This window comes from Ipomoea triloba, chromosome 14, assembly GCF_003576645.1.
Source record: "Ipomoea triloba cultivar NCNSP0323 chromosome 14, ASM357664v1".
Taxonomy (NCBI): Eukaryota; Viridiplantae; Streptophyta; class Magnoliopsida; order Solanales; family Convolvulaceae; genus Ipomoea; species Ipomoea triloba.
Window position 1 is genome coordinate 2,996,980 of NC_044929.1, and position 15,691 is coordinate 3,012,670.

At 37.8% G+C, this 15,691-nt stretch overlaps 3 protein-coding genes and 1 non-coding gene across 6 annotated transcripts; 2 read left to right on the forward strand and 2 right to left on the reverse strand.

The window, feature by feature from the left end:
• Positions 1 to 41: 41 nt before the first annotated feature.
• On the reverse strand, positions 42 to 4,443 carry LOC116005146 (magnesium transporter MRS2-5). 3 transcript variants are annotated; one of them, XM_031245399.1, is made up of 7 exons: positions 4,304 to 4,443; positions 2,922 to 3,526; positions 2,415 to 2,485; positions 1,734 to 1,862; positions 1,306 to 1,647; positions 986 to 1,033; positions 42 to 417 (listed from the first exon to the last, which is right to left on the reverse strand). In XM_031245399.1, exons 2-7 carry the CDS (start codon positions 3,349 to 3,351, stop codon positions 187 to 189), a joined length of 1,251 nt encoding a protein of 416 aa, XP_031101259.1. In that variant the 5' UTR covers positions 3,352 to 3,526; positions 4,304 to 4,443; the 3' UTR covers positions 42 to 186. The 3 variants fall into 3 exon arrangements, with proteins under 3 accessions (XP_031101259.1, XP_031101261.1, XP_031101260.1); XM_031245401.1 differs by having other exon boundaries at positions 4,237 to 4,436; XM_031245400.1 differs by lacking the exon at positions 4,304 to 4,443 and adding an exon at positions 4,132 to 4,269.
• Positions 4,444 to 7,149: 2,706 nt separating this feature from the next.
• On the forward strand, positions 7,150 to 7,488 carry LOC116004767. The gene has a single exon (XM_031244930.1). The coding sequence runs from the start codon at positions 7,150 to 7,152 to the stop codon at positions 7,486 to 7,488; it is 339 nt and encodes a 112-aa protein (XP_031100790.1).
• A 979-nt stretch (positions 7,489 to 8,467) lies between these two features.
• On the reverse strand, positions 8,468 to 8,539 carry TRNAT-CGU. The gene has a single exon. It is a non-coding gene; the product is annotated as a tRNA-Thr (tRNA).
• Positions 8,540 to 8,689: 150 nt separating this feature from the next.
• On the forward strand, positions 8,690 to 15,616 carry LOC116003687 (asparagine synthetase domain-containing protein 1). Its single transcript, XM_031243589.1, has 14 exons — positions 8,690 to 8,785; positions 8,876 to 9,176; positions 9,546 to 9,739; positions 9,847 to 9,982; positions 10,542 to 10,796; positions 10,978 to 11,081; positions 11,601 to 11,715; positions 11,866 to 11,971; positions 12,303 to 12,396; positions 13,022 to 13,218; positions 13,426 to 13,525; positions 13,601 to 13,717; positions 14,662 to 14,718; positions 15,160 to 15,616. The coding sequence occupies exons 1-14, from the start codon at positions 8,690 to 8,692 to the stop codon at positions 15,265 to 15,267; spliced, it is 1,980 nt and encodes a 659-aa protein (XP_031099449.1). The 3' UTR covers positions 15,268 to 15,616.
• The last annotated feature ends 75 nt before the right edge of the window (positions 15,617 to 15,691 follow it).

Here is a 15,691-nt window from a genome sequence, read left to right on the forward strand (position 1 = left end):
AAGAATTAACACAAAAATATTGAAAACAATTGACTTGAATGTTTAGAAATGGTAATTTTTGTAATCCAGTGTATGTAGAGAAGATTTGCAAGCTTTCTTTAATTGTAGAAGTGTTATTTTTGACAGTGGCCTTCAATGTTGCCACAGAAAGCTAAGAAGTGGATCCATTCAAATCCAATGCAAACTTTACAATGGGAAGACTTTCTTCTGTCTAAAGTAGATCAAGAATAAAGAATATAAAGCCCCACAAAATGCTCCAGTTATAACAAGAACCCAGTTAAATGTTGCTGGGTCATCAAAAATTGTGTCTTCAAAGTTCATCCCAAAGACTGCAGTCACCATGGCAAATATTGTGGCCACAAATGTAGCTGCTGTCAGAAGCAACTCATATTGTATAAGCTGGTTTTGGACATTGCCCTGTGTTACACATGAACAAATATCGCAATGACAACCACATCAGCTAAAGAATATACAGCAATATGTTTCTTTTTAAGGGAAAATTGCACTTTTCGTCCCTAAGTTATAGAGTAATTATAAGATTCATCCCTACTTGTTGGTCGTATTCACTTCTCATCCCTAAGCTATAACTGACGTTGCAAATTTCGTCATTTTTTCTGACAGATCGTACTCACTTCTCATCTCTAAGCTATAACTGACGTTGCAAATTTCATCCTTTTTTCTAACAAGTCGTACTCACTGTCCCTAAGCTATAACTGACATTGCAAGTTTTGTCCTTTTTTCTAACAGGTCATGCTCACTTCTCATCCCTAAACTATAACGACGTTGCAAATTTTGTCCCTAATGTTTTGTTAGAAAAAGGACAAAATTTGCAACGTCAGTTATAGCTTAAGGACAAGAAGTGAGCACGACCAACAAGTAGGGACGAATCCTACAATTACCCTACAACTTAGAGACGAAAAGTGCAATTTTCCCTTATTTAAAAAAAATATTTTTGGGGTGGGGTGGTTAAGTAATATGCTCTTACCAGTTTTATGTTGATCAGATCCTCTGTGTCATCAATATATTCTTTAAGCTGCATCGGCGGAGAACAAAAGGTGAGGAACCAAATTATTTTCGCAACAATGATATTCATTAAGCATGCATGTATGTTTTAAGGGCACAGAGTATATATTGGATTGAAAGATGAAAATTATTGCAAAAAGAATTTTTTACTCAAGCAGGGAGAGTTATGTTTGAACCCTTGATAGCTAAGCAATCTGGTGAACAACAGTCTACTCCATACTGAACAAAACGCATATGAGCAACACTTAGAGATTTGGAGTGAGAAAGTAGAGGTTCAATTACCGACAGCAAGCTGTTGAGTGTATTGTCAATGACAACAAAATATGCTTCCAACAGCATTTCAAGTTGATCGATATTTTCTCCATTGCTGGATGAACTCATAAAGCTTCGTTTGCTGGAGCTGATAGTGCTAAAAGCCCTTTTTAATCTGTGCCCTCCACCGCTATTTGATCCCACAGGTGAGACTGGAGCAGATTTGGGCGGTAATCTGATATTTCCAGAAGTACTAATGCGATCATATGGATCGCTAGTAAGGAAACCCTCTTTTCTCTGTTTCTTCTCGGTTAAATACATCTCAGCCATGTCTCCATCATCATCCATTAGGTGTTCTATTTCATCACAAACCTGGAGATCATTGAAAAGTTTGTACGTGCACTATAAGAAGCTACCCAAGCAATAATGACCTAAAGCAATATAATATACAGTCTAACCTTTTGGACTCGTTGAGTCAAGGCAAGCAGTTGACCTTTCAATCTACGGACACGTTCCAGATTAAGAGTGCTTATAGATGATGCAAGTTCGTCAAGCACTGGGTGGAGCTCAACTTCTAATTCTTTCACCTATGATATTTACAATGCTGTCAAAGCCAGTGAATTCTTACATACAATGTCTTTCTTCAAGGATAATCCTGTTAGCGATGAAATTTTATATTCATACTTTCGTATCACTTAAATAAGGACAAAGAAATGTTTCACCAATACATCTAACCTGAATTCTTCTTCCATTCTAAAATACAATTCTTTGATAATCAAGGCTATTTAGATTTACCGATCTAACAAACTGGACTTCAGCAAGTGAGCCCTATTATAGTACAATCTACCAATATCCTTTTTTCCGTTTCCAATTTAACACACAAAAATGGCAATCGAGAAACATGCATGACAGTTTCAAAGCAAAGCTTCGATGCCTTGCAGCTTCTATTGCAGAATCATGTGCACAGATTGAGACATTTGTTTGTTGTGAATATAGGTAAAACAATCAGTTTCTATTACAGCGACTAGGTCCCACATTATGTGTACGGACAGAGAAATTTGTGTGCAGTGCATATAGGTAATAAAAGCAGTTTCTATTACAGTATCAGCCATTCAGCCACATTCTAGACGACTGCATACCTGAGCATCGAGAGACATGCATGTCAGTTCCAAAGCAAGCTCCAATGCCTTGAATTCAAATGGAAGATCATCTGAACCAAATTCCAGAAACAAATCATAAAGTATCCATAATTTCCAAAAGGAACCATAACTCGTTCCAACAGAATAGAGTAGCAGAGTAGTACATCTTTTACTTTAAGCACATTTATTTTTAGTGAAACTGACAGCAAGTTTACTCCTAGTTCGAAAATTTGGTGACAATGCAAGATGATTGAGAAAATTCAAAAAAAATAAATGACAACATTTCCAAAGCGGGATGAATGGCTCTTGAGGAGTTGAGAACTTAAGGCCAAGTTTACTATATTTGCTTTAATTAAGATTGGAGACTGATAACTTGAGCAGCAGAAAAGATGTGGTGAATCTAAAATCAAGCACTAACTTTATCAGGTTAAAGGCATAACTCTAGCTCCACAGCATCGAAGAATAGTAAGAGGCTAATTTCAACATCAAACAATATAGGAATTTTACCAGACTGATCTTTATTTGTTTGAAGACGTTTGCACAGTTCTGACTGGTAGTGGAGCACACTTCCATCCAGAGAATTCATCAGTATAACCTCATCAGCTGTGATGATACATCTAATCTGTTCAAGACTAACAACAATAGCTTGCTCACGACCTAATATAGTTGAGGGATAGATAAACATAGGATCCAAAAGGCGCATATCTCTAGCTGGCAAAGCACAATGTCTCATTACTGTGGCCTTATCCAATTCCAAAACCTTTGAATTCCCGTGCTGGTCAATCTTTATCCAAGATCGATTACCAATACCATGTCCTCTCTTCTTAAGGCCAGGAAGGCCAGATCCATTGACGTTAGCATTTAACCTTTGATAGCTAAAAGAAGACCTAGTTTCAACAGCATCTGAAGTTAGAGAATGATATTCTGGTTCTGCCATTTGTTTCTTTCCGTTTTATATAACAACTCGGGTCTCACAGAGGAAAGATAGCCTCATAGCCATAAACTGAAACTTAATATTTCTTCATCAATGCGGCCTTATGGATCTCAGCTGAGTAACATAAAGCACTAACCGCTCTTCTTGTCAAGACATCCATTTACATTTTGAATTAACACTGCATATCAAATTCAGGTAGATAATAAATTCTATGGAGTAATAAGTACATAAACAGATAAACTTTCTCCTATCAGTAAACATAAACAAAACAATCCCAAAAAAGAAGAAAGTCCTAAGTTCTTGCATTCCAATGTCTAAGTTTTATTACTAGAAAATGAATTCCATACTCAAACCCACAAAATTACTTTTCCTCATGAAGCATGGTCTGGAACAACAGATCCCAATTTCTAAGTTTTCCATTGTTGTACTAAATCTGGTTAGTTTATTATAAAGCAGCAAGGCAATGAAAATCATTCACCCATCTATACACCTACCTATGCATTTCTTTTTTATACTGGGAGTCCCAAAGACTAGTGTTCTTATTCTCTACTGCATCATAAGCTAGGGTCCTAGCTCCTAGGAACCAGAACTGTTAAACCTCTGACTTTCATTAAAATTTGATTTATATTTTAGGTCAAATTCAACCCAGAAAATCATGTCATTAGCAAAATTCAAATAACTTTAATAAGTCAAACAAACAAATCAAAATCAGACAACAGAGAGATTAAAACAAAAAACAAAAAAATCAAAAAAATCAAAAAAATCAAAATTTTCCACTTGTACCCAATAATACTTGAATGCAAATAGAACCCAATTATCCAGAAATGCATTTTCAGATAAAACTGAGGTGTAACAACCGCACTGAACAGCACAATGAATGATCTTAACTTGCAGAGGTGAACAGTCCATGTGTGGGAAGATGGATTTAAAGATAACACTTCAAAAAAGATTTCACCTTTTTTCAAGAAGACATGAATTTGTATCGGAAGGTGTACGTGTTGCGTGATGAAATTGTGTTTGCCTTGGGTTCTGTGGGGAACTTGTTGTGATGTTGGGTTATTGGATTATTACGGGAAGGGTCGGGGCGAGGCGCAGCGTCACTGCGCAGTGCGTTGTTCTGTGTTTATTAATTTAGGAAAATATTATGTGAAATTTCATTTTTGAGAAAATAGTTTTTTTTTAGCCCTTCAATCCTGTCATAATGGTAAGCTCCATTTTTATTTTTTTTTTGAATACTATTGACCATGTTACATGTAGTATATGTTCATATACTTTTCTCGAAGACTACGAAAGCCCAACAAAGTTAACATTGCCTCCACTGAGGCTCAAATCCATGACCTCCCACTTGGGAGAATCACTTCATGCCGCTTGACTACAAGGCCTTTGGCGGTAAGCTCCATTTTTAAAGTCTTTTTTTTTTTTATAGAAATAAACAACCCATGCATTAATTTAAAAGATGTAACAAACAATCCAAGGGAGACTGGAAAGAACTCCCAAGTACAACGAACATACTGAGAGCCCGTGCTTCTAACTAGAATGTGAGCTAACTGGTTCGCTGAATGTGGAATAAAACGACATATTGGATTTTGAAAAGAGGATAAAAGAGAATGACATTTATTTAAAATTGGACCCGTATAAAAATGGTCTTCGAGGTTCTTCGGGATTGTCGTTACAACATTGTGGCCGTCAACCACCAAACGCATGTTGCCAACTTGACGAAATTTTAGCCAGGATAGGGCTTCTTTGCATGCTACAGCTTCCACATAGTGTGAATATTGTAATAATTGTAAAGTCTTAATTGTAATACTGCGATTCTATTTAGTTTATGAATTGTTCACATATTGATCATTTTCGTTCCTCACGCCAAGTATCTATTCAAGTTTAATGCTGATGTGAAAGTAAATATACAAGTTCATTTACATGATTTAAAAAAAAAAAAAAGAGAGACAAGGAAAAAAAAATGATGCGGAGTATATATTACTCCATACATTCATATGCAATAAATGATTATAGCTTCATCTTCAACTACATCAAATTAAATTAAAATATCATTATTCAAATTTGTGCGGTTGAAAAGTCAAATGTGTGGAGAAAATGAGTCAACTTCAATCATTTTCACATACAGTCGAAGATTCTTTCGGTGTTGTGCGTTCAGGGCTCATCATCGTCTATCACAATTACGGTTATTAGTCTTCTGTTTACTTCAAAGTTTTCAATTTCTTTCTGATGACTTACATCGTCGATTTCATGAGATATTAATCCTATCATCAAAACCCTCAAAATACTCGAACTCAACGCGATAGTGGAGCCCATATCAATCTGATTGATATATTAGGAACGGGCCAAGTTGACCCGAGGGAGCAAGACAAGGGTCACGAGATAGGTCCGGGACCCGGGTGGAGCCCCGTGCTTGACCCGGGTTAGTTCATTTAGCGTCTCGGCCCAAGGCCCCGGCTAAGGGGCCTCGGCCAGGTGGTCTCGGCCCAAGGACTCGGCTGGAAGAGCTCGGCCACGGGCCCGGTCGTAGCACGGGCGCGGTCAAATCGGATCCGTAACCGTTTCCCCGTCTTAGGGGGAGGGCGGTTAGGGGTTTTGGAGGGTATAAGTAGGCGTGTTATTGTCTCATTAAGACAGGTTCTATATTCTTTGTCCTAAACTACACTTGTAATAGCTTATTAACTACAATCTAATACAATACTCGGTCCCCGCGACCTTGTCACATTCATTTCGCCTGTTATTCCTTGTTTGTTCGTACTATCATTCATTTAACGGGTTTATTAGTCCGAACCCCCGGGTTAATTAAATCCATCATTAGGGCTTTCATTGAGAGCCGACGTCAGGCTCAAGCGTGCTAGTTTACCCTAGCTATGGCAAGATCGAGATCCAACTCTCGCAACACCAACGGCTCCCAGAGTGCTCACGTCCCACCGAGCGGGAACGGGCGTAACGGGGCCGCTAGTCACCCGCGGGCCCCCTCCTTGAGGTCAGCGGGGGACTTGAGGGATCATCTCACCAACAACCGCAATGGAGGGTCGGCGCTTGCCGCCCCTCTTCCCGCCCCACCCCCTTAGGAGGGGTGGGCCGCCATTCAACAAGCCGCTACCGTGTTGACCCGCCTCGTAGAAGGGCTCCACGGAGGTCCTCAGGCCGCCCAACCCGGTCCCGAGGCCCCCCGCGGAGTACCCACCCCAGCACCAACGCACCCGAGAGAGCGCGGTGAGCCTAGCAGCAGGCATCCCCGAGCGCAAAGGACTCAAGTTGAAGGGGAGGTCAACTCACCCCGGCCGACGGAGAGGTGGGGGGGAGGGGATGTCCACCAAACCAGATAGGAATGTCGAGAGCCTGGTAAGGAGCATTCGGCCAAATCCAAGTCCGCCTTGGCTCGGTTGAGTACCCGCATACCAGCCCGAGACAGGTTATCTACGAGGGCCCCGGCGGAGGAGTCAACTGCGCCCAAGTCGACGAGTCGTCGGCCCCGGCACCTGCCGCGGCAAAAGCAAGCCTTCCGAGCCGAACGGTCCAGGGAGACCAACGATGGAGCCCCGAGCCCACACCGAGACGAGGTCGAGCGGCTCCGGAAGAGGATGGACGAACTCCAAAAAAAGATTGACGAGAAGGACAAGTCTCCGGAGCCACAAGACGTGCTGACCACCCCGTTCACGGGGGCAGTCATGGAAGAACCCTTCCCCAAGGACTTCTGTTTCCCAACAATCAAGACGTACTCAGGGACTTCCGACTCGCGAGCGCACCTCAACAGGTACCGGGCCGCCATGATGATGACAGGGGGCTAGTGACGCTATCATGTGCCGGGGTTTCTTTTCGACCCTGGATGGCCAGGCCCAGGATTGGTTCGGATCCCTCCCGGAGGGCTCCATCTCTACCTTCGCGGCTCTTACCAAGCAATTCATGTCGTATTTTGCCAGCAATGTACAAAAGAGGAAGGAGTTTGCAGACCTATATCACGTAAAGCAGCGGCCTACAGATTCACTACCGGAGTTCCTCAACAAATGGAAGCGCGAAGTATTGGGGGTCGCCAACTTCGACGACAGAGTAGCCATAATAATCTTCAGGAATAACTTGCGGTCCGACCCGTTTTACCGGGACCTCATCCGGTACCCCCCAAGACCTACAACGAGCTGATGGACCGGGCCACAAGGTTCGCAGAGGCAGAAGTGGCTGAGAAGCGAAAGAAGGAGGAGGAGGAGAGGAGGAGTCGGAAAGACAAAGCACCCCAAGAGGAGCGCCGGGCACCAAGGCTACCCCGCCGCGAGTTTGCTGAGGGGCCTCGGTTAACCCCTACACGTTTCCTCACCCCCTTAACACAACCCGTAACAAAATGTGCGATATTTAAAGGTTGTGTTTGGTCGGCCGTTAACTAGCCAAAAGTCATAAAACCAACAATATATTAGTAAATTAATTTTATAAAATATACGCATGTATTTTTTTTTTAAATATACATATTGTTATGTCTTTTTATATGTTAATTACTAATTATAAGCAATTAATTTTAGAAACAAATGTAAAATAAGACATTAGATTTATCGCTTATGTAAAATTAGGACATTAAATTTAACAAGTGTCCAATTAGACTATTAAACAAGCAAAAAATATGAATATAAAATATGATTGTTGCAAATAGTAGGGGCTCGAGCATTCACAGGGTCAAGTAACTAAGACTCTGGCCTCCCCTAGCATTTTTTTATTTTTTATAGTAAAATTCATTCATATTGCTAACATAGTATATACTTAGAGTCGTCCTTTCATCAATCATATATACTAGTTGGGAGAAAAATTTAAAATATTTTCAACTCAAAATTGTATTGAAAGAAATAAAAAGTATTGAATTACACATATTTTACTTGTTAGATTGTACACTTTTTAAAATATAACTCAATTGCACAAAAAGATTTTAAATTCAGTAACTCAAATTCACAAAATAATAAATTTAGTGCGCTATTTGAAAATTTTTTAAATTCAGTAACTCAAATTCACAAAATAATAAATTTAGTGCGCTATTTGACTTGTTTTCCTTAATTTTATTAAAACTTTCTCGACAAATTGGTAAGGAATAAAAGGAATAACTAATCATCAATATTAGTGAATTAATATATTAAAATATAGCCCCCAGCGAGGATCGAACTCGCGACCTTTCGCTTACGAAGCGAACGCACTACCACTATGCTATGGAGGCTGTTGTTTTTAATTTACACATAAAATAATTATATTTGGTATTAAGTAAACACAAACAGAGAGTTGCTCAGTTCAGCTAATGCAAAACCCTAATTCGAGTTTCAAAAATTAGGGTTTAATCAAAATTGCAGATTACAGAGGCGACTACGAGATGTGTGGAATTGCGCTGATTGTTTCCGGAATTCGCATCGACTTATCGTCTCTTCTCCCAGATTTCATCTCTCCGACTCCTCAATTCCATCAGCAGGTAATTTTACTTTACGGAAAGTTGATGCACTCACATTTATGCATTTGCACGAGTATTTCTCCGTTTTTTTGTTGACATTTTATCAAACAGGCTTTGTTTTTAGAAGAAGATATCAAAACTGTTTTGCGTAGAAGAGGTCCAGACAGCTTAGGAAGCAAGACTGTGTTTCTTCATTTCAAAACCTCTCCTTTTGGTGAAGGGAAATGTGAAATTGTTGCTATTAATGATAATGAAAATTGTAGTAAAAAAACTGACATCAAGCTCAGTAATGGTAGTGCTAAAGAATTGTTTGGAGAACTACGGTTTATTGGGGCTACATTGCAGCTTAGAGGAGTTAATCCTATTGTTCAGCCTTTGGTGGATGAATGTGGAAATATTCTTGTCTACAATGGTATGGCTTACATTATTATTGTTATTAAGCTACGTAATTACCATGTTTATTGCATGTGGAAAAATGATAATCCGTATTGTTTTAGTGCGTTTTTGTCTTGGAGCATAAGAAAAATCATTGGTACCTTTTTGGCTTTTTTCATATGTGTATGCTGTGTTCACACATGATTAAGATGATTAATTTGTACAAAGAACATATTTGAATAATGGAAATGCAACTTGTTGCTGAATTCTGATTATATCATATGTGAAATGAGATCCTTTGGTATTAGTTGTGTCATGTATGGCATAATCGCGATGCATCCTGTTTCTAGTTCTCCCATTTCTAAAGCTGAATTTTTTATTTTTTATTTTAAATTGTAATTTATAGGTGAAATTTTTGGAGGTATTTGTGTGGCTAGCTATGGCAATGACACGGAGGTTCTGATGCAATCCTTGAGAGAATGCTGCTGTTGTATTTCAAGTGGACATAATAGATCTCATTTTTCTGATGGACAACTGCAGAGCTCAATTCCTGAGCTTCTTTCTCGAATCAAGGGACCATGGGCTATGATATATTGGCAGGTAACTATGAGTGGTAAGTTCTTTTCAGCTTTACTTTAAATGCTGCAATTATGCATCATTTTAAAGCCTGTGTTACTGAAATTGTGTCCTTGCAATCTTGCATGTAGAATAGCTCAAAGACATTGTGGTTTGGAAGAGATGCATTTGGCAGGCGGAGCCTTCTTGTTCATTGGCCTACTAAGGAGGACTCTCGTTTTCTGCTATCTTCTGTGTCACCACCTTCTTCAACTTGTGAAAGCTCAGGTGCATAGTTGTCAATGGACCTTTACATTTCTCTTCTTTCTACTTAGTATATACTAGTTCAGAAAATCTGTAATTTGTTAGCAAAATTTCCTTGATAGTTCTGTGAATTGTCACATTCATTAGACAATATTAATGGTAGATTAATATTTAATAAGGAATCTAACAGCAAATTTGCAAAGGTTAAACAATTTAGGGTGTTGTGTTTAGACCTAATTTGAGTTGAAATTCTGGGTCTATTAGGTTCATTAGGTACCCGGTACATCATATATTCATATCTGCATGTTGGCGTGGTGTGTTACAGTCTCCCTCCTCTAAGATCAAAATATGCCCAAGTACTATGAGTTGGGCTTTCTGCGGATGATAATGGAAACCAATCTCTAGGAAGGGGTAAATAAACTACTAAGAGAGGAAAAGTAGAAACCATTGATATCTCTACACCACCTTGCATGTGCCATCAGCTGGCAATTTTTTTCAATCTATAAGCATGCTCTATAATGAACCATTATTTTTGCATTCAGACAATATTTTAATATATGGTCTACTATGAGCCTACTTACAGGCTTCAGTGATTGTGAACAAAGTTATAGCGTGGACTTCTGGGAAGAACTTCCATGTGGAGTGTACAATTTATCTATTGGTGCTTATCAAACCAATAGAGATTTGGTTGGTGACATTAGGAAACATGATTGGCCTGATCCAAAACTTAAAGAACTGATTAGGTGGGAGAGAACTTGCGTACAACCCACCCCAGAGGAATTGCACAGTTCTCGGATAGAGGTCTCTTGTGAGCAGGACAATATTCGCAGTAATTCTGGTAGTACTTGAACTGAATTATATTGTTTAATGTTATGCATGCAGTTACAAACAACTTTGATACTCTTACTATTTCCAATAAGATGCCATGAGTCCATGACATTTAAGATGCTTTGGAATCTCTAGTATTTGATTTTCATGTCGCTTGGCTCAAACATGACTCAAGTTTTTTCTTCCAATAGTTTCAGGTCGTATACAGTGTTCATCTACATTGCCACTGCAGAAAGTGATGAATGCTTTAAGAGAATCTGTAATGAAAAGAACTTCAAATGATACAGTTTATCAGGTTTCCAACTGACTAATGTGAACTTGTGTTGCTATTATACACTCATGTGCCATGCTTCATACATAATTATAGAAAGGAAAAATGTTTCTTTCTATTTTTTGGTACATCTGAAACTAATGTTCAGATGTTCCTTTCTTGTTGTATGTCTTTTGAAGACCTTTCCCGCCTTACATTTGATGCCCTAGCTTGTGAATGTGGGAGTACTTGTTTGTATAGTAATTCCTGTTGATGCTTTGAGTTTGATGCACCACATTTTCACAGAAGTACATTTTCCTTTTGCTTTTGGAAATGCTTGAATGGGCAAGATTGTAAAGAATAAACTCTTTTCTTTATGGCAAACAAGCTGCTTTTACCTATTGCTCCTTGCCTCCTTTTTTCCTTTTATTGAACCAATTTTTACCATGATTCAATTACAATTATTTTTTTAAAAAAAAAACTTATAAAAAATGTTATTAATTTTTCAATTTGTTTAGTCTATTCATGATACTGTTGTTGTATTTATAATGTTCCTTAATGTAGGCAGTTTCACTTGGATGTGATCATAAAAACTATGCTCCAGTAGCACTGCTCTTTTCTGGCGGATTGGATTCTATGATACTTGCAGCATTGATGGATCAGTGCATGGATGCTGAATGTGAGTGTTTATGTGTATCTGCTAGATTATATCTTTGAAGTTTAATTATACACTTATTTTTAAAGCTCCTTTCCTGTTGCCTAATCAAGAATCATTTATTTCTAGAGGATTGTTTTAGAATTTGTTCTTTCTTCTGCTTTTTGGATGTAGATGAAATTGATCTACTTAATGTAAGCTTTGATGGTCAGTGTGCTCCTGATAGAATTTCTGCTAGGGCAGGTCTAAAGGAACTTCAAAGAATTGCCCCATCAAGAAGGTATGCAGTTATCCTTGTCCTTCTGCATGAAATAGAAGGCATTTATATTGAAGATGTGTGTTGATAATGGCATAATGCTCATGGCTCTTCGAGAGTAATTTTCATTACCCTGTTTTGGTATTTCAGCAAGGCAGTAATTTAGGCTTACCTCTGATGTTTTTATTTTTTAAAAATCCAATGAGATCGCCCCTCTAGTTGGAATGTTGGATCATTACCAGGGTTGTTGGAGTTAATATTTGATGTGGTCTTATTTATCTGTAATGATCCTTGCCTTCGTCTCTCTTTTTTAAACACTTTTGGTGTTTGACTTGTAGAAATGTCTGAATTGCAGATGGAAACTTGTAGAAATTGATGCCGATCTTCAAAAGTTGACCTCCGAAACAAAACATGTCATGTCACTAATAAATCCTGCAAAGACCTACATGGTACATTTCTTGTGACTGTTATGCTGTTCTAAGCATTTTCATACGTGATCTCTCCTAGTAAAAGATGTGTGTTGCTTTTGCCCAACTGAAACTTATCCAAATAGATCACTATTGCTAAGAGCTTTTAATACATCCAGACATTCAGTTGAATGTATGTTGAGAGTTCTTGGAAAAGAAAAGTTGTTTGGATATTAACTCTGGCATTATTGATGGTCATAGACTCATAGTTACAATAAAGGACTGTATTTATGAACTTAGAAATTAAAACTAATCAAATGTAGGAGATATTTGGACTTTCAAAAGTAAGTGTGTGTTCTGGTTTTTAGGAAAGCGCTTATTATACTTCAAATTGAGGCTTTTGAGTTTAGACTTAAATGTTTTCCTCTAATGTACTATAAAAAGGCTTTTCTCAACCATTAATATTTAGCCAACATTTATTTTTTCAAGTAGATAAGCTTAAGAATAAGTTGGGACTTGGGATGAACTTGCATAAAGTGGTTTAGCTATACACTTCCAAATGCTATAAACAAATGTGAGGAGAAACCCAAAAAATGGGAAGCAGTCTGTTCATCAAAATACAATACTTTATATCACATGTAGAAGTCATTCCTAAAAATTGATTCAGGACCTGAATATTGGAATAGCACTATGGTTGGCAGCTGGTGGTGATGGTTGGGTGTATCAAAACACGAGCGCTAGTAATGGAGAAAGATTTGAATGTATCAAGTATAAGTCTGACGCCAGGGTTCTCCTGGTAGGCTCTGGTGCCGATGAGCAGTGTGCTGGATATGGCCGGCATAGGACAAAATTTAGAAATGGAAGGTGAGTTTAGAGAATATGTTGGTTTTTAAATGTTCCATCTCCAATAGGCTCACGGGTATTAAACATCTGATTATACTGGTTCTGTGTGCCCCTATCCAACATTGGTATATTGCTGTTAATTCTTAATCTCTTACAACTGTGGCTTTATTACGGGTCTTTTGCTAATTGCTCCTTTCAAATGGTTGATCCATTTTGATTAATAAATAGCTGGCTAGGGTTGAGTGAGGAAATGAAATTAGACATGCAAAGGATTTGGAAGAGGAATCTAGGACGAGATGATAGATGCATTGCCGACAATGGCAAGGAGGTATGTCAGTAACTCAACTATTAATTTTTCGGTAAATTTTTCCAGTTAATAATGCACTTGTTATATGTTTTTCAGGCTAGATTTCCTTTCTTGGATGAGGACGTCATAAGGACATTGCTTGATATTCCTTTGTGGGAGATTGCTGACCTGAATCAACCAAGTGGTGTTGGGGATAAGAAAATCTTGAGAGAGGTCTTTCTCTTCTTTCAAGTTTTATTTTTAGTTTACACTGCAATGCTAAAATGAGCGTTTTACATATCTGGTTACATAATTTTTTATTAAAAAAATCAAACAATATACCTGGGTGGTAGTTTTCAATGTGAAATAAGGGCCCGCGGGAAAATGACTTGATTGACTTCCTGAAATAATTTTCCGGAATTTATGAAGTTTGGCTATTCAAGAAAAATAAAGTCAATGGAAAATATTTATTTTAGTCAAAAGGAGAAAAATGCTTGTTTTACAATGCAAGGTGGACCCTGGTCCATGGTATAACAATTGATTCACATCACAACCCTTTTATGCGGACTACCATGGACCCGGTCCACCTTGCAAATTGTGAACATTCAGTATATAAATTATGTATTTTGGACCCAGGTCCACAGAATAATTTGTCCCTTTTAGTTAGCTATATAGGCGCCTACTCAGTTAAAAGATAAGCTATAGCCCACAATATATCTAGACCCAGTGGAACCTGGGCATATATTCATATGTAGAAGGAAATTATGAAGCTAGCTAACATATGCATGCTCAAATTCAAGATAAGGAATAATTTTGTAATAGATTTTTTTGAACATTTTTAAGAAAATGAACCAAATAGAAAAAAGATGATTTTTTGAACATTTTTTAGAAAACGAACCAAACAAAAAAACAGATAATTTTATAATTTTCAGCCAAACAGAAAAAAGATGTTTTTTAATTTTCAGCCAAACAGAAAAAATATGTTTTTTAATTTTCAGCCAAACATCAGAAAATGAAAATGTTTTCCGGAAAACGACTCATTTTTCGGTAATCATTTTACAAAAAAAATATTTTTTCTGGTTTTCAAAGAGACCCTAAATATAAAAGCTGTAAATTTGAGTTATGTATCCATGCCATTTACATATCTGAATGCTGTTGAAATCTTCTTTCTTATGAAGATTGCCCAGTTGCTTGGATTATCTGAAGCAGCTTCTCTGCCCAAAAGAGCAATCCAGGTGTGCTTTCTGAACTTTACATTTGATTTGCACAAAATTTCATCACAAGGGAACTAAATCAGGATATCCAATTCAAATATCGCATCATATTCTTACTCCCCAGAATAACCTTGTATTTAATTTCTTTGAAGAACTTTGGTCTTTGGTGGAGTTCCTCAAGTGTTTGCCATGTAATTCTCCAATCAAATTATAACACACGGATTATTTTTTACTAACTTAGATTTCCAATATCCACTCGTGAACTACATGACAAACATCTAAGGAGAACTTCACCCAAGCTCCTTCATAATTTCTTTATATCCTTGGTAGCAATGGCCATTTAAACAGTAAACCAGAATGATCTTTAGATTTCCTTGATTTATTATTCCTAAATGATGAGACTGCTTTGCGTAATTGAGTCGCATTATAAATTATATTACATTTCTCTCATTCTCTATACAGTTTGGTTCAAGGATAGCACGAGAATCAAATCGCAAGAATTTTGGAAGCAATCGTGCTGCCAATCAAGCGTCTGCCGGAAGTGTAGTGATATACGGGCCATCAAACTAAATCTGTTAGCACTCTCGTGTTATCTTTACTGGAGCTTGGAGAAGCTCCGTTTCACACTGCAACAATGAGAAGGAGAGGAAGAAGACAAAGCTATGTTGAATGACAACTTAAGGAAACAGGGAAGATATCTCCTTTGCTAGGTTCCAACTTATTTATGCTCTTCTTGTCACCAAATGAATAGGAGGGATCTATTAATTGAATATGTTGGTCAACATTCCACAAATCAAACAACTTTAATGTTATAGTTGAGTTATTCCACAATGTTTAATTGAACTTTGTATGAGAGAGATATGACAAAAATACTCTCAGCATGTTGCAATGTGCATCTTTTAACATTTTTGTTTAGAAATTCTTGAAATCGAATATTAATGGATTAAGCATCATGTTCCACTAAACTAAACGAGGTACAAGTAAAATCACTAAA